Source organism: Dysidea avara, chromosome 12 (genome assembly GCF_963678975.1).
Source record: "Dysidea avara chromosome 12, odDysAvar1.4, whole genome shotgun sequence".
Taxonomy (NCBI): domain Eukaryota; kingdom Metazoa; phylum Porifera; class Demospongiae; order Dictyoceratida; family Dysideidae; genus Dysidea; species Dysidea avara.
In genome coordinates, this window is record NC_089283.1 from 21,146,267 (window position 1) to 21,170,366 (window position 24,100).

Below are 24,100 nucleotides of genomic sequence, written 5' to 3' on the forward strand. Positions count from 1 at the left end.
TGTTTTGTTTATCCAGTCCAGTCTTCAGCTTTAACACTGGGCACCCATAAGTTAAATATCTTCCTACGCTCCTGTGTATGCATGCATGTATGTATGTATGTATGTATGTATGTATGTATGTATGTATGTATGTATGTATGTATGTATGTATGTATGTATGTATGTATGTATGTATGTATGTATGTATGTATGTATGTGTATATGTATGTATGTATGTATGTATGTATGTGTATGTATGTATGTATGTATGTATGTATGTATGTATGTATGTATGTATGTATGTATGTATGTATGTGTATGTATGTATGTATGTATGTATCTGAAAGTATAAAAATACATTGGATGATACTTTTCACAATCCATTCAATGAGGGAGTATGTTGCTGTGATACCATGTTGCTAGTAGGGTTTAGGTATGTTATGCATGAATATATCCAGTAATTGGTAATAATGCTTTATGAACAACTTAGTATGATGCCAAGTTAAAATCTAGTATAATATATTGTGAGCCAATTAATGCGGAGTGTAATAAAAAAAAGTACTGAACATGTATACATGTACTGGCCTGATTTTAGCTGTTTTATATCCTAGTGTAACAACAAAAATGTTTATTACAGTATGTTTCCTTATGTAAAGCTTCTACAGCATCTTTAGACTGACTCACAGCTGTAAATGTTGGCTGCTATATTACTATGCTCATGCACAGAAGTTTCTTTTTAATAATTACCTAGTATACTGCAAAGTATTAGTAGTCATGCATTATTGATCATAAATCAGTTGAAATGGTGAAGGGTTATTATTATACATTATCACAATGAAAGTACAAAGAAGTTGAATAAAATTACTTACATTATGTATACAATGACAGTCACAACTTTGAGTTCCACAGTATTGTTTGGGTAGCTAACTAAGGCTTTGACACATGGTAGACCAAAGCTGTTGGATATTTGACATAATCTGTGCTAAGTGGAATTGCAGGATCTGAGTTGTTGTAGATGATCCTTTTGTCTTCTTTGTAATGGTTATCAATTTTTGCAATGTTGAATCCATTAGTGACAAATTGGTCAATAGTTGACTGGTCACTATAGAAGAAGTTAGGAAATGTCAGCACTTCCGTTTTCCTCCATATTGGCTGCCCATGAGAGAGTTGACTGGTATTTGTGACATTAAATATCTCTCCCTTGTCATCAACTGCAAAACATGTAACAAGAATATCATCAGTATTCCTGAATGCTTCAGTGACTTGTGAAGTGGTAGGATACTTAGGAACTGTTGACAGAATCTGTGCTATCTCACTCTTTACAGTGCTTGGATCAGCTTCAATTTTTGTGTACAATCTACTGTGAGACCAATCAGTAGGTATAAGCAGGAGAGCCTTTCCTCCAGGTACCAGTACTCGATGAAGCTCTTGAAAGTGTTTAGCGAATCCATTAGGTGGTAGGTTACAGGTAACGAAGAAGCTGAGAGCTACATCAAAACTATCATCATCATAAGGTATATCTGCAGCATCTCCAACTTGTATGTGGACCATGTCCAAGTGTGAAGTAGCTTGTTTAGCCAGTTCCACCATCTCTGGTTGTATATCAAAACCATCTACTGATTTTGCACCATATTGAGCAGCAGTAACACACCAGTTTCCAGCTCCACATCCAATATCAAGAACTCTTTTACCAGGCACCAAGCTGTCTAGTTCTTGGTTAAGAGCAGAGTCAAGAAAAGCAGCTCCAATTGTACCATATCTACTAGTAGCAAACCTTCTGACTTTGTCAGTTCCATATCTTGTTCCATCAGAAAGATGTCCATCAGCCACAGATACTGTCTCACTGGTAGCCATAGTAGAAAGCTTTGTATTAATGTAAATGTAACAACGTCTATATATAGTCCTCACAATATAAATATTCCACTGATCATGTTTAGAGATTTACAATGGCTTCTTCCATGTAGAAGGCTCTTTCTGAGAACTTAAATGCTTCTAATGGCAAGGTATACAAGTAGCTTCCTGTTGATGGATGGTTATGTGATGATAAAATTATTACCTCAGAGAATTTGTGAAGTCATATATAGAAACAAAAGATCGTAATGATCATACTATTATGATTATGTACAAAACTACATACGTATGTAGGTGTACTACTCATGGCCCAGGAATTGAGGCCTAATATAGGCTTGGTTTCTATGCTGTTATTAAGCTAATTCACATAATATAAGGACGCTAGTGAGAATTCAAAGTATTAAAATTAACACATACTAGCAGAAGGTGGGCCTGGCACTAAGTAAGGAATTTGCATTCCCCATCATGATGATGTCATGACTAATTCTTAATATTGCTATGAGCTAGAGAGTTTGTACAATTATAGATAGCATTTTGTATGATGTTTCCTTGAGCAAAAGACTTTACTCCTATGCATACATTGCTCTAGCGGCTGACCTATCCAATATCAAATACTTGCTCTATGTAGCTATATGTATACTCCAGACAAGAGCTAAATATATGCTTAGCTGATTTATCGTCAAGCATGTGTATGCATGTAGCACAGTTCACTCTCATACCCAACTTGTAAGAAAAACGGGTTCTTTAGCTGCTGAGATTATTGTACTTCATGATAGGGATACACATTGCTAGCATATGCAGTGTCTTAAATAAATAAAAATACATAGTGCTGCCAGTGTACATGTACATATGTAAGTTTAAACATTTAAACCATGATTTCATTAGCTAATTCTTAGGTTTAGGAAGGAAAACTTAAAAGAATGTACATATACCCATAAAAATTATAGCATAACTTAGAAACCTTGTGTGGTAAGAAACAGAGTGCATAACAATAGTTTAACCCAGGTGGTGCTTGTGGCAAGGCACCAATAGTTATGCTTATCAGACTTCACCACATCAGTAGAACTCAATTCAATTAGCATGCAGTCAGTTGTTTAGTAAAAGAAATACGAGATGTGCAAGATGCTAGGTATAACGTGATTATACCGATATAGACATCTTGTCACTGCATGGCACTATAGTAGTTCATGTATGTACGTGAAAATATACTCGAAGGGTCAACACAGCAAGGTAAGGTGCATGGAGATAAATGTTACTGAAATGATTAGGACCACTGGTGCTCTTACAGAGCTGGACTTGCTGTATAAACGGTTAATATACAGTAGTAAATAATAGCCATGTATTACATTTTAAATTTTCAGTCCAAATTTTTATTCGTCTCAAAATTTCAGCAAGGCGAGCGAGCACTGATTGCCACTACAGATTATATGAAGCTTCATTTTGTGCTGATGTAAGCACTGTCCAGTAATAGTGTGGATGTTGCATACTATATAAGGGAATTAATAGAACATGGCCATGAGTAGTCATTTACTATATATAGCTGGGATAGCAGTGAAAGACCAGTGCTGATTACAAACTCTTCCATAACAATGTATAGATTTACACAAAGCTGCCTTTGAAGTCTGATCACATACAGGGACAGTAGTCATAGGCTATATATATCTGTCAGATTTGAGATCATGTACGTGGCTATTTACATTTGCTGTTTACATTTGTTCAGGAATAAGTGCTTTTTGTACACACATAATTATTATTAATAGAAATATTTTAGGTGAATGTATAGCATTGAAGAGGCAAGCCTATTTGAAATCTATAGTCTTCTTGCATGTTTAGTTGCAAGGATAGTGATGACTTAGTCAGTACTGACAGTCGCATGTTGTACTACATCAGTCATATATACACTAAGCTGATAATGACTCATTGATGCATGTTGAGTTGCCAAATGAAAGTACATTAATTTAAAAGCTAAATAATATAGTTTACATACAATAACTAACAGTCACAATTTCAAAAATAATGTTTGTGTATCAGTCATAGTATAGTTAACTAAGGCTTTGACACATGATAGACTAAAGCTGTTGGATATTTGACATAATCTGTGCTAAGTGGAATTGCAGGATCTGAGTTGTTGTAGATGACCCTTTTGTCTTCTTTGTAATGGTTATCAATTTTTGCAATGTTGAATCCATTAGTGACAAATTGGTCAATAGTTGACTGGTCACTGTAGAAGAAGTTAGGAAATGTCATCACTTCCGTTTTCCTCCATATTGGCTGCCCATGAGAGAGTTGACTGGTGTTTGTGACATTAAATATCTCTCCCTTGTCATCAACTGCAAAACATGTAACAAGAATATCATCAGTATTCCTGAATGCTTCAGTGACTTGTGAAGTGGTAGGATACTTAGGAACTGTTGTCAGAATCTGTGCTATCTCACTCTTGATGGTGCTTGAATCAGCTTCAATTTTTGTGTACAATCTACTGTGAGACCAATCAGTAGGTATAAGTAGGAGAGCCTTTCCTCCAGGTACCAGTACTCGATGAAGCTCTTGAAAATGTTTAGCAAATCCATTAGGTGGTAGATTGCAGGTAACAAAGAGGCTAATAGCTACATCAAAACTATCATCATCATAAGGCATATCTGCAGCATCTCCAACTTGTATGTGGACCATGTCCAAGTGTGAAGTAGCTTGTTTAGCCAGTTCCACCATCTCTGGTTGTATATCAAAACCATCTACTGATTTTGCACCATATTGAGCAGCAGTAACACACCAGTTTCCAGCTCCACATCCAATATCAAGAACTCTTTTACCAGGAACCAAGCTGTCTAGTTCTTGGTTAAGAGCAGAGTCAAGAAAAGCAGCTCCAATTGTACCATATCTACTAGTAGCAAACCTTCTGACTTTGTCAGCTCCATATCTTGTTCCATCAGAAAGATGTCCACCAGCCACAGATACTCTCTCACTAGTAGTCATAATAGAAAGCTTTGTAGTCAAGTTTGTATGAATGTGAATGTAACACCATCTATTTATAGTCCTCACAATTGAGTTGTGCAGTGGCTTCTTCTGGGTAAAGGCTATTTCAATGAACTTGTTAAATGTACAGTAAGTGCATGAACACATCCTGTAATTAAAAATTAAACGTTTATCTCACAAGGAACAGGTATGCAGTTTAGCTGTTATCATGCATAATATTCAGAAAGGTTGTGAAGTCATACTAGATATATATGCACTCATAAGAGTACTAGTAGCCTGGCAATCACAGGTTCTTGGCTAAATGACCATATACCGTTGTAAAAACTTTTACTCCCATGCATGCACACTGCTCTTGTATATCCAGTTATAATATCAAACTTTTATATCAAAGACTAGCTGTACATATTGTGGTGGACATATGCATACTCAAAGCAAGAGCTAAATATACATGCATGCTATATTATTTATTGTGTATAGTACATACCTCCCTATCCCTCTCATACCCGTCCCTTCTTGGCTAGTTGTAAAAAAAGTATATTATACTATTCTCTTTTATGAGATTATGTATGCAGCAACCATGCTTTCAGAAAAGTGTTACTTAACAACTTGTTACTTAGACAACCTGTGTGGTAACAGAAATAATGCTCATCACTTACATTCTAATGTATTGATTTACACAGAATTCCCTTTGAAGCCTGACCACATACAGGAACACTATATTGGTGATTAACTAATAGTTATATGTGAGATCAATCATGTACACATCTGCTCACAAGGTTAGTAGTGAGAATAAGTGCATTACAGCAATATCTCTATTGTTTTAAGCAGGATATATGCACATTATAGAAACCATGAACTTCTGCAACTGCAAGCAAGTATTATTCTGAGAACTATATTAAGTTTAATGAGATCTGATAAGATTTTTGAATGCCTATTAATGATTTTGTAAACCAAGACTATGCAGCTAATTTCAAATCCTTCATCACAATGATCAGAGCCATCAGACTACACTAGCTGGCATGTGCATGGTTACTGCAATAAATACATGCACACATCCATTAATTTGGTCTACTAGGGTATAGATGGATGAATGCTGAATTAACATCCAATCTTTCTCTTATTTCCGTAAATAAAATTGAGTCTTTGTATGACAATTCCTGCATAACGTAGCTACTGAGTAGAGCAGGTAAGAGTTCATAATTTTTATCTAATATTCTGATCGCATGAACTCTTGGTGAAATAACTGAAGTACACGTTTAATCAACTTTGCATAATGTATGTCCTTGATTTCACATGAGTATCAATATCAACTCGCAATACAATACTAGTGTATGCTTTGCTTTCTTGGTAAAATCAATAAGCCATTGCTTTTCTGTATATGCTTTTCATCAAAAGAATGATGCATGATGTTACATTTATTTGGTATAAAATTAAAGTCAGTTTTTGAATAGTAGCCATATTGATTTAGTGGCATTGAAATCATGTCATACTTCTAGTTAAGGAATACACTTTGCTTATTATTTTGGTCCTCACTTCAGCAATCTATATTCAGTAGCATACATCAATCAAGGTGTATGTAGTGCAATTTGTAAGATGTATATCGATATCTATAGCTCTCAGGACCCCATGAAAATGACGCTTTATCATGAGCAATACCACTGGTTTTCATCTACCATGGTATATTGAAGTGTCATCCTAGTTCAGTGTAAAAGACTCCTGGATGAAGGCAGTTAACAGTAACATTTCACTTGCTTAGTGCCAGTGTAAAAATATTATTGGCTAGTTTTCTCTGGCAATACACAGCTCTAGGATCATAAGACTCTATGTTGTTAAAATTAATTCCTTGAATCTTATAATTATATGTCCTAAAGAAACAACAACAATTCTACCAACTGGGGATTCTTTTATTTGGTTAAGCAGTAAGTAGATTTGCTTACAGGAAATGTGCCAAATGATTGACTCCAAACTGCATCTCAAAACCATCCTCAGTTTTCCAGTAAAGACATCACATTATACCATCATTGTTAATCAGAATATCTATCCTGGATTCCTCCTTTGAAGTTTTAGTGGTAAACTTTTTAATGGAAGCAAAGGAATGCTAAGTCTAGTTGCTTAATGACATCAGATGTGAGATCATGTGCATTAACTGTATTGCTGTTTACAGCTGCTTCATAAGGTTCCTATTATTTTAATTTAATGAGGTAAGTGTTTCTTTGTGCACACACGACAACAGAAGTATAACACGTGTTGATAAACACAGCTTAAATTTCTTTAAGTACTCTAGATACCATATAGCTACATACAATTCTGCTTAACTGGTGCTATTCTGAGAATTATCAAAAAGTCACTTAAGTTATAACATTATAATTAATGCTAATGGAGAATGTTTCACTCATTTGATATATTATAGGAAAGCTTAGAGTGAATATTTAAAAAACACACACACCATTAAAATATTTTCAATGAAACATATAGTTGCAAGGAAGAATGCTGACTTTAACAATCAATCATTTGTTAACAAACAAGTACATGTTCAAATCATCCACTCCCATGAAGGGGGCAGACATGCATGCTTTGAGTGTCACTTGAAAATTGTCTGTTGTCATGCCGTGTATAAGTACTGAAACACAATAGATCTAGAGTACTATAGTTATGAAAATGTTAATTGTGATTGCAAATACGAATGTGCACTGTTTTCTTTGCAACAGCTGGAAGCTATAGTTCATTAGTTGAGAAAAGTCAATTTTTGCTAGCACCACTTAAACCACATCCTATACCTCTGTTCCTTCAATAATAAAACCCGGAACAGAACAGAATGTGGGTAAAAAAACTATTTGGGATGCAAGCCAAATTAAATGCATGATTATTAACTAGCAATCACACATTAATTTGAGTTGCACTATAGTCCTTTGTTTAGCCCTATTGCCATATTACAAATCATTTATATTAGTATAGCGGCTAGCCCCCAAAATTGGCAATATTGTGCACTTTTTCATAAAGCCACGAAACTTTACACATAAATAGTACTCCTTATGACATGTAATTTTAGATATAGTGCCATCGCTGAGTTGACCTTTGGTGACCTTTACGGCCATTTTTGTACAGATAATTGATCATTTTTGTCTTTAACTCCCTGAGGCAGTAATTAAATTGTTAAAACATGGTACCAAAACAAAGATCTTGCTGATAGAAACAACTTGGTTTTTATTTGAAGTCAATAGGTGATTTCATTACAAAGTTATGATCATTTTTACTAGCTGCAAAATTCGATAAATTTACCTGCCCTGAAGGTGTGAATTACCTGTGGGCAGATAATTATACATAAATTTATTGAATTTTGCAGCTAATAAAAATACTCATAACTTAAGAATGAAATCACCTTACGACTTCACATAAAAGTCAAGTTGGTTCTATCAGCAAAATGTTTTGTTTGGTACCATGTTTTAATAAGTTAATTACTGCCTCAGGGAGTTAAAGACAAAATTGATCAATTTTCTGTACAAAAATGGCAGTAAAGGTCACCAAAGGTCAAATCAGCAATGGCACTATATCTGAAAATACATGTATTGAGGACTACTATTTATGTGGAAAGTTTCATGGCTTTATGAAAAAGTGCACAATTTTTTGGTTGCGCCACTATACTATATAAGCTGAGCTTGTAATTAATCGCCACTGTAAGAATGTGTTATAGCTACATGTACAATCACCTAAGCTGAAGAAAAATGATTATTTATGATGCTAAAGTATAACAATACTGTCACTTCAGAACTGAATCCGCCTCACTGCTTGGATACAAACTACAACACAAAAATACTACGGTAGTTTACACTTTTAGAATGATAAGCTACATCAGCATTAAACTGAAGTTGATGGATGTTTAGAAACACAACATGCCATGTGGCAGGCATTAAATAGAAACTTCAAGAAAACGATTTCAACATGCCTAAGTAGAAGCCAACTAGCATAAGTTGCCTATTATCAGCAGGTACCAATTATCAGCACCTAGACTACAGAGTGTGTAGAAGCTATCCAGTAACACTGTGGGCTGCTGTACCCTCTAAAACATTTCTTACAATCATTTTCATTCAGTAATTATTGCTCCTAAAGTGCTCTACAAGCTATCATGAGTTCGCGTAAAAATTATTTTTGTATTGGAAAAACCTTGCATCTAACCTGAATATCTCTCAAACAGCTGGCCTCATCTTTGTAAAACTTCTGTGAAATGGAGTTATCCAAGGACTCTATATCACAGAACCAACAAGGCACCAGAGAGTTACTCACAAATTCACACAATCTGCCGATAAAAGATTATTGGTCAATCACTGAAGTAAATTTAATTAAGTTGTATTAAGGTGATTTGTAGTTATGTTATCTTTGTTTTAGTACACATTGGTGCTATAGTTTTATATCAATCAAAATGCAAAAAAAAAACAACAACCTGAGTACAGGGTGCCAATAATAGGTATTGACGCACAATAGACTGTGTAATTTCACTTATAGCACGATGCTCACTCATGTGAAATTTAGAGTGATAAGAGACTAAGGACTGCCCTATTGAATAGTTCAAACTGAAAGTTCATATGTCATTGTAGGGAAGTACTACAATCTCTTGACAAAATGATGCCATTATTGGTGACTTACAGTAACTCCAGTACAATTGTAGTTACCGTGTGATACTGATATTTGTACACTGTGTTCAGTTTTGTAACTTGTCTATTACTTGCTATAGTTTCATTGTGTCCAGATTAAATTTTGTTCAGTAAAGTTTAATAACAAGCCACATCCCAAATAGCTATTATTCTACCGTTTTCAATTTTGAGCTTAAATTTTTTGGAGATGTATGATTTGAATTTGCATGTATGACACCCATTTTAAATGTTCAAAATTCACAATATAAAACAGCAATACAGTGAAATATTGGGGTAGACAAAATTCATCTAAAAAATTTAATATTAACTAAATCATCTGACTTCCACCTTTCTGAAATTTTTGATGGTTAATTCTGGTAAACAATACCGTATAGTTGGAAATTTTCAAGGAATAAAATCCAATTTTTGCATTTTTAAAAATCCAATCTTTGCATTATTTAGAATCCAATTTTCGCTTTCGTGAAAAATCTGTTTTCACAAGTCTAGAAACCAGATTTGGTAAGGTAATAGCTATGTGTATAAACAAACATTTTATGAAGCTATCATTACTCGCAAAATTCGCTAAAGTTTCGTCCCTCAAAAATTTCCATCTATACGATACCTTGAGTTCAAATCTCTACTCAGTACCAACTCACAATTTCAAGTTGTTACTCATAGGAGAGCCCATAAACTTAAGTGATGCAAACCTTGAGTTACTTATAGACTACATGTACTGCAACCCACATCTCTGAGACTTTAAATAGATGGTATATTGAAAAGCTAAGATCTAGCTGTTTTGGCCATATGTTAAGTACATCAGGATACTGGTGTGATGTTGGTAAGCTAGAAGTTTATTGAGATTAGGGACATAGTCACTCATTACTTAATGTATAGTGATGTTCTCTTTTGACTCAAAACATTGTACATGCAAGTTCCATGTCTCCAGCTAAAAGTGTAATATAACCTAGGGATTGTATTTTTGTTAAAAGTAAAACAAGGTGACTAGTTTAAGTAGTTTAATTGAAAGAATTATAGTAGAATAAAACAACGTTTCATACCATATACATCTACGTCACATCACAAGTCATAGGCACACACCTTACAATTATAGACCAGTTAATTTTATACTAAGAGACCACAGTTACTCAGCTACCAACTCATCAAGAGCTACAGGTGATGGCTCCTTCTCTTTACAATCAGCAAAATAGCAACCAGAAACTCCTTCCAACTCTTCAGCTACTGCACAATAGATATTTGTCTGGGCACCTTGCCATGGTGTCTTCATTATGAGCAATGCTACAGGCAGTAGGATGATCTTCATCCACCATGGTGTATTCAAATGTCGTCCTAGTTCAGTGTAAATAATTCCTGGATGTAGGCAGTTAACGGTAACGCTTGTTCCAGACAACCGCTTGCTTAATGCCAGTGTAAAAAGGTTGTTAGCTAGTTTGCTCTGGCAATATGCAGCTCGAGGATCATAAGACTCTATGCTATTGATATCATCAAAATTAATTCCTATGCATCTTTTATGTCCAAGAGAAGAAACGACAACAATTCTACCAGATGGGGACTCTTTTATTCGGTCAAGCAGCAGATTCGTTAACAGGAAATGTCCCAAATAATTGACTCCAAACTGCATCTCAAAACCATCCTCAGTTTTCCAGTAAGGACATCTCATTATACCAGCATTGTTAATCAGAATATCTATCCTGGATTCTTCCCCCAAAATTTCTGCGGAAAACTTCTTAATGGAAGCAAAGGAAGCTAGGTCTAGTTGCTTAAAACTCACTTCTTCATCGCTCTTTTAATTTCCTTCTCTGCTTGTTTTCCTCTCTCGACGTCTCTGCAAGCAAGAATCACTTTGGCCTTTCTCTTGGCAAGATCAATGGCTGTCTCCTTCCTTACTGATACCAGTATTGGCGCCAGTGATAATAACAGTCCTGCCGTCCAGTAATCGCTTCGAGTAACAGACACCGCCGTTAAAGTAGCGTCTTAGCAATACGAGAATTCCTCCTAGAGCTACTATGCCAATTGCCACAACATTGTATGGATACTGATCCATAGGCATCGCTCCACCATGGGTTCCTTTGTGCACGTAACTATTTAGTTGATTTGTATTGATTGTGGTTTTCGTCCGCTTAAACTATCTCTGGCCATAGATAATATATGCTACGTAGTATAGTCTATATTATCTATTTCTGCTGCTGGACCACTTCAGCTTGTGCAGGCCATGCTGCTGGATCAGAAGCTGCAGTTCATGCCATGAAGGAGATGTTTGGTGATAGTTATTGTGAAGCAGCTCTCCTTGTTGATGTATTAATCGTCAAGCTGTACTACATAACATTTCAATGCTTTGTCCATCTTTTTCATTGATCCTGCAAAATACTTATGGTGCCCCAGTCCGTTTGTTTGTTGTTGGAGAGGGGGAAATCCCTTCTACTGAGGGAACAACACAGGGTGACCCCCTTGAAATGGCTATGTACGCGTTGGCAGTGGTTCCCTTGATTAGGCGTCTCCGAATGGCTGTCCCTGGTGCTTCTCAAGCTTGGTTTGCAGATGATGCTACTGCAGTTGGATCACTGTCGATGCTTTCAACCTGGTGGCAACATTTTTCATCAGTTGGACCAGACTATATGCCTACTTTACGAACGCTACCAAGACAGTTCTGATGGTGAAGCCAGAACATCTCTCTTCTGCACAGACCATGTTCGCCAATACAAATATAAGGATTACTGCACGTGGTCAGCGACATCTTGGTGCTGCCCTGGGTTCAAGGGAGTTTACTGAAGAGTATGTCACAACTAAGGTTGAGTCTTGGACTGTAGAAGTTTCTGTTTTAGCAAAGATTGCTAGTAGTAGGCCACATGCTGCTTATTGTGCATTCACCCATGGGTTGATTGGTTGCTGGGTCTACCTGATGAGAACTATTCCTGGTATTAGCTCCTTTTTTCAGCCATTGTAAGATGCTATCCGCTTGCAGCTTCTTCCCTCAATCAGTGGACGTCCTGCAGGTTCCACTGCTGAACGTACTTTTCCCTGTCGTTTTGGTGGCTTGGATGTGGTTAATCCACTACCATTTGTGATTCACAGTTTGCTGTTTCTCAACAGATTACTGCTCCATTGAAAGAACTAATCATTAAACAGTCTGTTTGTGCTCATCTCACTGATACTTGATCCATCAAGGCTCAGGTCCATCAGAGCAGGCGTATGGCAACTAAAGAACATGCCCTGGAGATTAAGAACAGTCTCTCTACACAACTTCAAAGAACTGTTGATTTAAATAGTGAACCTGGCGGAGCTTCTTCATGGTTGTTAGCCCTGCCACTACAAGATCAAGGTTTCCATCTTACTAAACAGGAATTCTGGGATGCACTCCACCTGCGTTATGGTTGGAATTTACTGAATAGTCCTAGTCGCTGTGTTTGTGGTGCCAATTTTCTACTAATCATGCCATGATATGTCGACATGGTGGCTTAACATTCGTACGTCATAATGATTTACGTGACATCACAGCTGAGTTACTACCTAAGGTTTGTAATGACGTTGCCATCGAGCCACCTCTTCAATCTCTCAGTGGAGAAGTGATTACTCCTCAGTCTGCCAACCAACAAGATGATGCCAGAGCTGATATTCATGCTCATGGATTTTGGGGGCGGCGGCAAAGTGCCTTTTTTGATATAAGGGTGTTTCATCCAAATGCACAGAGCTACCGCAATGCTTCTATTCCATCTGTATATAGATGTCATGAACAACAGAAGAAGGGGGAATATGGTGACCGTGTCCATGAGGTGGAGTTGGCATCTTTCACTCCTTTAGTTTTTTCAACAACCGGGGTGGGCAAGGAAGCAGTCACTTTTTATCCCCGTTTAGCTGATTTACTATCCAAACGCAACACCATGACCTACAGCAGCACTCTTACGTGGCTTCGTTGCTTGTTATCATTTTCTCTTTTAAGATCTGCAACTATGTGCATCAGGGGAAGCCGTTCCATCTCTTACAAATCATCTGATGCTTCCCCAGAACTGGGCCTTGTTAATGGCCCCAGGGACTTTTAAGTGTCCCCATTATTGTTTGTATCAGTTGTGTCCAGCACACATGCCTTTTGTGCTGGGGGTGGAGGTGGGAATAAAAAAATATATATATAAATAAATCTATGCTATGGCGAGGTGGGTATTATTATTAGTTGTTATTTTGCTGCTGAAAAACATTTGTACAAAGGTATAAAACTAAACTTTTCACTATAAGATACAGCAGCTGGTGTAGTACTGATAAGAGGTAGATTACAATGGAGCAACTAAAAATTACAAGTAAGTAAACTTTAACAAAGGAGTAATCGGGGTGGGTATGTACGTTGGATTGATGTTTGTGAGATTATAGAGGTGAAAACCTAACCTAGCTAGATACTTGATACTGATTGCCTGTATGGAGGGAATGTAGCTATTATACTCAATTTTTTTGTCAGTTTTACAATTAATTATAATATTACACAATTTGGTCACTTGACAAATGTATAGTGAAGGTGCAAATACTTATATTAGGCCACATATTAGTTTCTCATCCTCCTATATTCAAAATGTCAGTACGGCAGGGCAGATTTTTATTCTATTTTTTTACTAACTAGATAGCCAGCTAAAACGACTCAGAACTGATGCAGTTTTCTTAGACTGTTCTAGCAAGGCACCAACTTTAAAAGGTGCTAGATGGCTGCACTCAGCCACCAGTGGTACCAAAAATCCTTGATGAGGTAAGAAAAATGGCAATGCGGGTGGGGATGAGAAACTATAATAAAGTTTATGTGGCCTTAATGCACCTATCATCTGTAGCGCCCAGTCATAGATTATATATTCCCTACCAACAAAATGTCCCCCAGGTGTGAGAAATTTGCTACTGTAGAATACTTTTTTTTCCATTTTACATCTAGTGGTGATGGTTTCCTGTCACTTTACAGATAGCAACAGTAACCCAGCAGGGGGCTTCTAGTGAGGCATTTGTTTCATGAATCCTCACCCTTCCCATACTAGGGATGTAGGGGCTTAACATTAATAGGTGCATAATCTGTAACAAATGAGAGTAGTGCATCGATTCCCATTTAGTTCAATCAATTTTTTCACTGTTACAGGAATATCTGAGGACCTGTCAATGGCTGAATTGATTCCACCAGTGATATCAAATGAGAGAGTTGCTCAGATTGTGCAAATCCATTACTCTGTTTCCCCTATTGACCCATCCTGCTATATACATGAATATGAAGATCGTAACTATTACATTTAAGGATACAGAAAAATAGTCGTGACAAGGAGTACGTTTTCAAAGTGATGAACCAAAGATTCAAAGTTTCCAGACTTTTTAAATGCATTGTCTAAGCTATTGTTCTTTATAAATGCAGAGGGTTTCAACTGTTCATTTCCTCTATAGCCAGTTGATGCTCCAGAAGGAAGATTTATTATTCCTTTAAAGAAAAGTTATATGTTAGAGACTAAAATGAAAAAGGATGTCACCTATGTGGGATTTCTGCTAACGTATTCCCATATCTGAAGTTGAGTGCTCTCCAAAGTTTCTTATTATAGTATTGTAGAAGTTGTGAACACTTTGCTACAGGTGTGTGCAGAGCATACATTCTTTGTGTGTGTGTACGTGCGTGTGTGTGTGTGCTACAGGCAGGATTTGAATCCTTGACTACTGTACATTTGTATGTGTCCACGACTCCATGTTGCCAGCCTCCTCATGGCAGACACAGTAACACATCACTTGTAGGTGATATGGATAATGGTAGCACTTGCTGTGTGGTGCAGACTAGGCAGAGTCAGGGGATCCCTTGCATTGGCTTGCAAGCCAACAAGAGGGCTTTACACATTATGTATACACCATGCTTTGCACAGGTCTGACTCGGATCCCTACAAATGTCTATGTCATATCCACCCTCCTAGGGGTCCTCTCACCTGGCATAAATTTCAAAATTCAATGCTTGTAAATAAGCTGTTCAGCATCCCAGATAAGCAGAAGAGTATGTGTGGGTGTGTGCATAACAGGAGAAGGTTTGACTGAAGTTGACAAACCTTCACTTATTTAGTGAAACATTATAATGGATTGGCACCTGATTTATTACTCTCTTTTTCTTCAATGGTCCTACTTGACATGGTCAAAAGAATACTTATTGTATAGTTCAAACTTCAAAGCCTACTCAACTAGTTTGGTGTTAACCAAGCAAGTTAGCCTTAAAAGAGAGTATGCATGCTATTATTCAAATGAATATTCCTGATCCCCTACTTTTTAACAGTGAATGACTATCACAAATTCCAATATACATGTTCATATATCCAATCTTGTCCTGTACCATGAGAGGGCTAACATAGCACTTGATATTATTTTATGCACTGTCAGTGGTCACGTCACCACATCAGTGCTCACCTCACCACATCAGTGCTCCAGATAACGGTCAGACAATTTCGGACAAATTAGCCAATGTTTGACCATAACTGTATTTGGCAGGACAAAGAAAAGAGCCCAAGAAGCCCAGTGTGTGCATATTTTGTTTACTTTACTAATAATAGCTGTCTCTTGGTTGCTAGGAGATTAAACATTCAAACCACCCAAGAGAGTGACCACTAATGTACCAATGCCTCTGCTGCACAGAAACCTCACAAAATCACTTGCACATAAAAGAATGCCTATCCTCAGCACAACAAGTGCCTTACATCAGAGAATGCTTACTACAAGCAGTGTTATAGGTCACTTGTGTCCATGCAAAGTATAAATTTGTCTGCACAAGTTTGGATTTGTCAGGACAATTTGTCCTCACACTTAAGAATTCTTATCACTGCCACATGCAAGTACAAATGTTAATTGTGATTGCAAATACATGGGAATTATTTTCTTTGCAATAGCTGAAAGCTATACTTCATTAGTGGAGAAAAGTCAATTATTGCACACATTTTTTAAATCAATTTAAATTATCTCCTCAGTACCAATCCAGTTTCAATTTGTTACTCATAGGAGGAACCATAAACTTAAATTCCACAAGACTTGAGTTGCTTATATAGACTCCTGCAACCCACCTCTCTGAGATATTAAATAGCTGGTGAATTTAAAAGCTAAGATCTGTTTTGGCCATGTTTAAGTGCATCAGGATACTAGTGTAAATTCAAAGTATGTACACATATACCCTGGAGTAAGTGAACATTACATGAAGTTGAATTGTTCTCTAGTACAGATACTACTACTGTTTGTCCTTTGGTAAACTAGAAGTCTGTTGAGATTAAGAAAACATAGTCATGTGCAGAGATGTTCTCGGTAGACTTACATGCAGTGGCGATTCTAGACCTGACCTACAGGGGACGCCAAGTAGGGAACAGCATGACTATTGTTGTTTGGCTGTAATATAAAGTAGAATTTCAGGGGATCTGGGGGGTGCAACCTCCAGAAGCTGCAGGATTTTTGTATTTTGAAGGCTTGAAAACAGCCTAAAATTTAAGCTAAAAACATGAAAAAATGCTTAAAATGACAATGCCAATCTATACTGCAACTTTTCCCCAAGATTTTTAAAAAGTTATTTTTCAGCAGGGGGGCCATGGCCCCCCCTTAGAATGAATCGTCTATGTTTACATCTCTCCACTGCTCCTCGCACTGGCTCCACTATCGTACACTTGACTATTTCACAGATTCAACTGTATTTGTATTGATTGTGGTTTTCGTCCGCTTAAACTATCTATGTTCTATGCCAAGGGTATGTATGTTGTTTATTTAAAAAACTTTACATTGCTGCTGGAGCAGCACTGATGGTCCACTGGCATCCTGTACCAGTGGCCAGAATTTACACTTAATAAGTAATTATAATTAGCTATACCCTACTAAGTACAAGTGAGAATTACAAGTAAGAATTGATTATATATAGCCAGTGTGTTAAAGAAAGTCAAAGTTTGGAGTTCTCGGGTGCTTGCTGCAATTAACACAAGGAAACAAAAAGGAGTAAGTACCGATTTGATATCTGAGTTAAAGTTTGATAGGAAATGATTCCAAAGGTAAATACGTAGATTTTGCTTGATGGTAAGAACATTAAGATCCAAATCAATGACAGGGAGGTGATTCCAAATTCTAGGCACTCTGTTAAAATATAAATTTTTAGTGGTGTCTGAGGATCTGGTTTGGTTCAATTTATGTTATGTGGTATGTCAAGTGTTGCCAGTAGTGTTTCATAATCCATAACTAATGAGAGCAGTGCAGCGAATGCTCATTTAGTTCAATCAATTTTTTCACTGTTACAGGAATATCTGAGGACTTGTCAATGGTTGAATTGATTCCACCGGTGATATCAAATGAGAGAGTTGCTCTGAAGCCCATTACACTGTTTCCCCTATTGACCCATCCTGTATTAAACTACTATAATACATGAATAAGAAGATAGCAAGTACTACATTAAGGAATACAGAAACAGTTGCAGCAAGGAGCATGTTTTCAAAGTGATGAACTCAAAAGATTCAAAGTTTCCAGACTTTTGTAATGCATTGTCTACTCTTTCTTCAACAGTCCTACTTGACATGGTCAAAAGAATACTTGTTGTATAGTTCAAACTTCAAAGCCTACTCAATTAGTTTGGTTTTAACCAAGCAAGTTAGCCTTATAGAGAATATGGATGCTATTATTCAAATGAAAATGCCTGATCCCCTACTTTTTAAACAGTGAACGACTATCACAAATTCCAATATACATGTTCATATATCTAATCTTGTCCTGTCCCATGAGAGAGTTGACATTCTGTATGTAGCACTTGATATTATTTTGTACACTAGTCACGTCACCACATCAGTGCTCCAGATAACGGTCGGACACCAGACATTTTCTGGACAAATTAGCCAATGTCTGACCATAATTGTATTTGGCAGGACATAATGTCCTATATCAAAAGAGAAGGGGTAGGTATAAACAGTGGACCCGGGGACCCATGAGGATCCAGTTTTTGGAATTTTATCCTCTGCAAGTAGTCTTGCATGGCCAATCCACTTTTTCCCATCACGGTGTCCCACACGATGTTTTACCGATTAGAAATTATAAGCCCTCTGAAAAAGTGTCTCAAGCTGACTGCATTTATAGGCCACTTGCCTGCTGCACAATGAGCATGCTAGTCTATTGTGTTGCGTAGCTACTATAGTTTTGAAACATTGTCAAATGCACCATGTTGTATGAGGTCCGGTTGTAGAGTTCCTGGCCTGCTGGCCTGAAACTTGCCAACTCATTGTGCAGCAGGCGAGTGGCCAATAAATGCTTCAGCTTTGGACACCTTTTCAGAGGTGCTTATAAACATCGTGTGAGACCGTGACAAGGAAAAGTGGATTGGCCATGCAAAACTACTTGCACAGGTACCTAGTACAAGTATAAAATATTGTGAAGTGCATGGAATTCCCAAGTTGGATCCTCATGGCATACTTTGAATTTACACCAGTATCCTGATGTACTTAACATGGCCAAAACAGATCTCAGCTTTTCAATTCACCAGCTATTTAATATCTCAGAGAGGTGGGTTGCAGGAGTCTATATAAGCAACTCAAGTCTTGTGGCATTTAAGTTTATGGTTCCTCCTATGAGTAACAAATTGAAACTGGATTGGTACTGAGGAGATAATTTAGATTGAATTCAAAAATGTGTGCAAAAATTGACTTTTTCTCTACTAATAAAGTATAGCTTTCAGCTATTGCAAAGAAAATAGTTCCCATGTATATACAATCACAATTTTTAACATTTGTACTTGCATGTGGCAGTGATAAGAATTCTTAAGTGTGAGGACAAATTGTCCTGACAAATCCAAACTTGCGCGGACAAATTTATACTTTGCATGGACACAAGTGACCTATAACACTGCTTGTAGTAAGCATTCTCTGATGTAAGGCACTTGTTGTGCTGAGGCTAGCATTCTTTTATGTGCTGAGACACTATTACAAGTGATTTTGTTAGGTTTCTGTACTGCAGAGAAGTTGACATTGGTACATTAGTGGTCACTCTCTTGGGTGGTTTGAATGTTTAATCTCCTAGCAACCAAGAGACAACTATTATTAGTAAAGTAAACAGTAAACCAAATATGCACACACTGGGATTCTTCAGCTCTTTTCTTTGGGTAGGTATACATATAAACATATACCCTGGAGTAAGTGAACATTACATGAAGTTGAATTGTTCTCTAGTACAGATACTGTTACTAGGGGCGTACTGAAGGGGGTTTCCAGGGGTTTCAGGAAACCCCTTTGGATTTTACACACTACTTGAAACATTAAGAAATTGAAACTTCAGGTTTCTAGAATCTGAAATTTATCATGGAACACGACATATTTTAAACTTTTATCATAGTTTACACATGATAGCAACACTTATAGCATTGTTCTGAATTATGATTTTGGTGAAAAGATCGAGATACTCTAAGAAAGCAGTCAGGTAATATAAACTATAAACTACTCTAATATAACAGTCACTTAGCTGCAGTGGAAACCCCTTTTCAAAATTCCTGCGTACGCTCCTGTATTATTGTTTGTCCTTTGGTAAACTAGAAGTCTATTGAGATTAAGGACATAGTCATCATTACCTAATGTGCAGAAATGTTCTCTGTATAAAAAGTTATTTTCAGCAGGGGGGCCATGGCCTCCCCTTAGAATCGCCTATGCTTGCATGTCTCCAGTTAAAAATGTAACATAACCTATGGATTTTATTTTTGTTCAAATGAAGTGACTTTAGTTAAACGATGAGTAGTTTAATTAATAGGAAGAATTTTAGTAGACATTAAACACCATACATCTACGTCACATCACATAATGTGAGCCTACACAAGTCTCAGACACACACACCTCACAGTTACAGACCAGTTAATTTTACACTAAGAGACCACAGTTGCTCAGCTGCCAACTCATCCAAAGCTGCCGGTGATGGTTTCTTCTCTTTACAATCAGCAAAATAGTGACCAGAAACTCCTTCCAACTCTTCAGCTACTGCACAATAGATATTTGTCTGGGCACCTTGCCATGGTGTCTTCATCATGAGCAATGTTACAGGCAGTAGGATGATCATCTTGAACCATCGTCTTTTTATATGTCGTAATAATTCAGTGTAAACAACTCCTGGATGAAGGCAGTTAACAGTAACGTTTGTTCCAGACAACCGCTTGCTTAAAGCCAGTGTGAAAAGGTTGTTAGCTAGTTTGCTCTGGCAATACGCAGTTCGACGATCATAAGACTCTGTGCTATTGATATCATCAAAATTAATTCCTTTGCATCTTTCATGTGCTATAGAAGAAACAACAACAATTCTACCAGATGGGGACTCTTTTATTTGGTCAAGCAGCAGATTTGTTAGCAGGAAATGTCCTAAATGATTGACTCCAAACTGCATCTCAAAACCATCCTCAGTTTTCCAGTAAGGACATATTATACCAGCATTGTTAATCAGAATATCTATCCTAGATTCCTCCTTCGAAATTTCTGTGGCAAACTTCTTAATGGAAGCAAAGGAAGCTAGGTCCAGTTGTTTGAAAATCACTTTATCACTCTTGCTTGCCTTTTTAATTTCCATCTCTGCTCGAGTTCCTCTCTCTACGTCTCTGCAAGCAAGAATCACTTTGGCCTTTCTCTTTGCAAGATCAATGGCTGTCTCCTTCCATATACCACACAGGAAAAGTTACTGATAAATAATATGCAAGATTTTACAACAAATATGACTATCCACATACTCTATAGAATTGTTGGCCAATTGAATACACTATAGCAAGTAATATCACCTAAGGAATCTATTGTGATACTTATTGTAGAATTGTTTATAGAATTTGCAATGCATTTTTCTGTGAATCTTATCACAAATCATCTGACAAACTTATTGTATTTCATTTGTTAAATTTTCTATAAAACCATTGAAGAATTCCCCATTGCAGTTTTACTACTAATTTTGTTATAATTTTTCATGACACAAAAAACTTACAAAAATACAACCAAAACTAAAAGCATACAGTAATACAACATGTCCTGCATCAGTACATAGCTATAGTCCTGTCCTTTAGTAATCATATGTTCTGTCTGTTAAGTGATCAACAAATGTTCCATCTGTTTAGTGACAAATGTTCCGTCTGTTTAGTGATCAACAAATGTTCCGTCTGTTTAGTATTCAACAAATGCTCCATCTGTTTAGTGATTAGCAAATGTTCTGTCTGTTTAGTGATCAACAAATTTCCATCTGTTTAGTATTCAACAAATGCTCCATCTGTTTAGTGATTAGCAAATGTTCTGTCTGTTTAGTGATCAACAAATTTCCATCTGTTTAGTGTTCAACAAATGTTCCATCTGTATAGTGTTCAACAAATTTCTGTCCATTTAGTGTTCAACAAATGTTCTGTCTGTTTAGTAATCAACAAACGTTCCATCTGTTTAGTGTTCAACGAATTTCCGTCTGTCTAGTGATCAACAAATGTGTTGTCTGTTTAGTAATCAACAAATGTTCCATCTGCTTAGTGATCAACAAATTTAGTGATCAACATAAAATTATGTTCCGTCTGTTTAGTGATCAACAACAAATGTTCCATCTGTGAAAAGATCAACAACAAATGTTCCATCTGTGAAGAAATCAACAAGCATTCCGTCTGTTTAGTAATCATCAACAAATGTTTCGTCTGTTTAGTAGTCAACAATGTTCCATCTGGATCACCTTAAGTTGGTTAGCCAACACTACAACCTGAAATTTTTACATTCGACAACCATACAAGTTAGGCATTAGCTAGCTATCACCTCACCTGTTGTGTTACTTCAATGGCAGCCATTCTATAGGGCTACCATTAACAATAAATTTTCAGTTATACAAATGAAAGTGCATGTATGCATAAAAATTAGATTAAATCGCATCGTTCAGTCACAATTGCAACTTACCTCTCTGGTGCCGCCAGTTTTATCCCGGCTGGCATCACTGAAGAACTATAACATCTCCTTTACTTATGCCATCAAAACGCCCAGACTTAAAAGAATACCCTCGTGAAGCTTAGGCCTTCTCTCAAACATCCTGCACGACGTCCACGTCTTCATCAGTTTGAACTGAGCTCCCGCCGTTTCTATCACGTGGTTACTGTCATGGTGACGATCACGTGAATTGTTCGACTCTCGGAAGTTCGTCGTTCTGGAAGCTTTTGGTGATGGTTTATGCAAACAGCAAGATGTTTTCAGTCCGTGCAGAGACATTTCAGAGTGTTTGGAAATGAAAACAGGAAGAAGTTTCACAAGAATACATCCCGGAATACATGTATGCTCTGTGCGCATGCGTACAGATCATCTCTGTCTAAGACCTGATTATTTATTGTAGATGAGGCAAGTGGACATGGTGTGTGTAGGGATCACATCACTACAATACTAACACCAATAGAAAGTACTTTTACACGAGTCTTTATCACCATTCTAAGACTGACGATTTGGAGAACCAAGAAATCAACCATGCAACATAACCAGTCAGTATGCCATACCATAGGTAGCATATAATATCCATGGCCATACTTGACAGCAATGTCTGAAGTTGACTATGGTGTGGACAAAAGCCAACGATTGTAGCTAATGGTGATAGTACCTGATCAAACAATCATGTTTTGTGTGCATACTTATACACTCTCATGATTGCATTCAGTTGTTCATTCAATGCAATGCCATGCACATATGCTAGAATCATGTTACTTTCTATAAAAGCTGATGCTTTTTGGAATATACTCATATTGGGATTTGAATGGAAGGTTGAATATTTACCATCTTGTGAAGTTTCAGAACACTGGTGTATAAAGTCAGGAAGTTCAGTTTTCGGTTGGTGGCTGTCCACATGCAGTAGCATGCACATTGTTTAGTGATCATTTACTTTGGATTGGATTGTGCATGGCAGCTTATACAAAGGTGCTTTGCTGCTGTTGGTTCATCACAGCCCTATACACCCAGTCTTTAATCAGTGATGAAATCACAAGTCCACGATGATTTGCATACTACCACAGTCCATGCAAGTTGGATGAACTACTATAATAAATAATTATATGATAATAGCTCTGTGTGTGTTGATGTTGTAAAGATAATTAATATTCAAAGCCTCATGATCAGATGAACACATACATGTGGTAATAGAATTCTACAAAGCATTTTACAATGCACTAAAATTTGCTGTGAAATAAAGTACACTATTTTATAGTCATTATATCACTATTTGTAAAGTGAGAATATATTGTGGAATTACTCGCAATATTCTTTTGTCATAATTCCACAATGAAATATCATGTAGTATTTTATACTATATTCCCCAGTACTGTTTAATGTCCTGTGAAATTGTTTGCACTATATTACTGTGGTTTGTTTCAGTAAAATGTTATGCATAATTCTACTGAGTGTTTTATAGCACAGAAAAATGCTCTGCAAAACACTACATACTATTCCTCAGGTACTTTTCCTGTGCCAGTATTGGCGCCTGTAATAATAACAGTCCTTCCGTCCAGTAATCGCTTCGAGTAACAGACACCGCCATTGAAGTAGCGTCTCAACAATACGAGAATTACTCCTAGTGCTACTACGCCAATTGCCACAACATTGTATGGATGCTGATCTATAGACATCGCTCGCCAGTTCCTCCACCCCTTCGCTCCGGGGCGCCCGCGGGTATGAAGCGTTGTGAAACCCACCACTTTTGTGCAT

General features: G+C 37.0%; 2 protein-coding genes, 1 long non-coding RNA gene and 1 pseudogene across 3 annotated transcripts; all 4 read right to left on the bottom strand.

Moving 5' to 3' along the window:
• Nucleotides 1–3,760: 3,760 nt before the first annotated feature.
• On the bottom strand, nucleotides 3,761–5,243 carry LOC136240833 (uncharacterized). The gene is made up of 2 exons (XM_066031890.1): nucleotides 4,870–5,243; nucleotides 3,761–4,812 (listed from the first exon to the last, which is right to left on the bottom strand). Exons 1-2 carry the CDS (start codon nucleotides 4,948–4,950, stop codon nucleotides 3,877–3,879), a joined length of 1,017 nt encoding a protein of 338 aa, XP_065887962.1. The 5' UTR covers nucleotides 4,951–5,243; the 3' UTR covers nucleotides 3,761–3,876.
• A 5,231-nt stretch (nucleotides 5,244–10,474) lies between these two features.
• On the bottom strand, nucleotides 10,475–11,535 carry LOC136241055 (retinol dehydrogenase 13 pseudogene; annotated as a pseudogene).
• Nucleotides 11,536–19,897: 8,362 nt separating this feature from the next.
• On the bottom strand, nucleotides 19,898–24,050 carry LOC136241160 (retinol dehydrogenase 13-like). Its single transcript, XM_066032336.1, has 2 exons — nucleotides 23,854–24,050; nucleotides 19,898–21,059 (listed from the first exon to the last, which is right to left on the bottom strand). The coding sequence occupies exons 1-2, from the start codon at nucleotides 24,019–24,021 to the stop codon at nucleotides 20,265–20,267; spliced, it is 963 nt and encodes a 320-aa protein (XP_065888408.1). The 5' UTR covers nucleotides 24,022–24,050; the 3' UTR covers nucleotides 19,898–20,264.
• LOC136241161 (uncharacterized) lies at nucleotides 21,334–23,445 on the bottom strand. The gene is made up of 2 exons (XR_010694202.1): nucleotides 22,186–23,445; nucleotides 21,334–22,127 (listed from the first exon to the last, which is right to left on the bottom strand). It is a non-coding gene; the product is annotated as an uncharacterized lncRNA (long non-coding RNA).
• Nucleotides 24,051–24,100: the final 50 nt, after the last annotated feature.

What these genes read in the sequence shown, in the direction of transcription:
- LOC136240833 (XM_066031890.1), bottom strand. Translation starts at nt 4,950, where the DNA reads ATGTGTTCATGCACTTACTGTACATTTAACAAGTTCATTGAAATAGCC. An exon ending in AGCCACTGCACAACTCAATT is followed by an intron (nt 4,813 to 4,869) that starts GTGAGGACTATA and finishes TTGACTACAAAG; the next exon opens with CTTTCTATTATGACTACTAG.
- LOC136241160 (XM_066032336.1), bottom strand. Translation starts at nt 24,021, where the DNA reads ATGTCTATAGATCAGCATCCATACAATGTTGTGGCAATTGGCGTAGTA. An exon ending in CCAATACTGGCACAGGAAAA is followed by an intron (nt 21,060 to 23,853) that starts GTACCTGAGGAA and finishes GGTATATGGAAG; the next exon opens with GAGACAGCCATTGATCTTGC.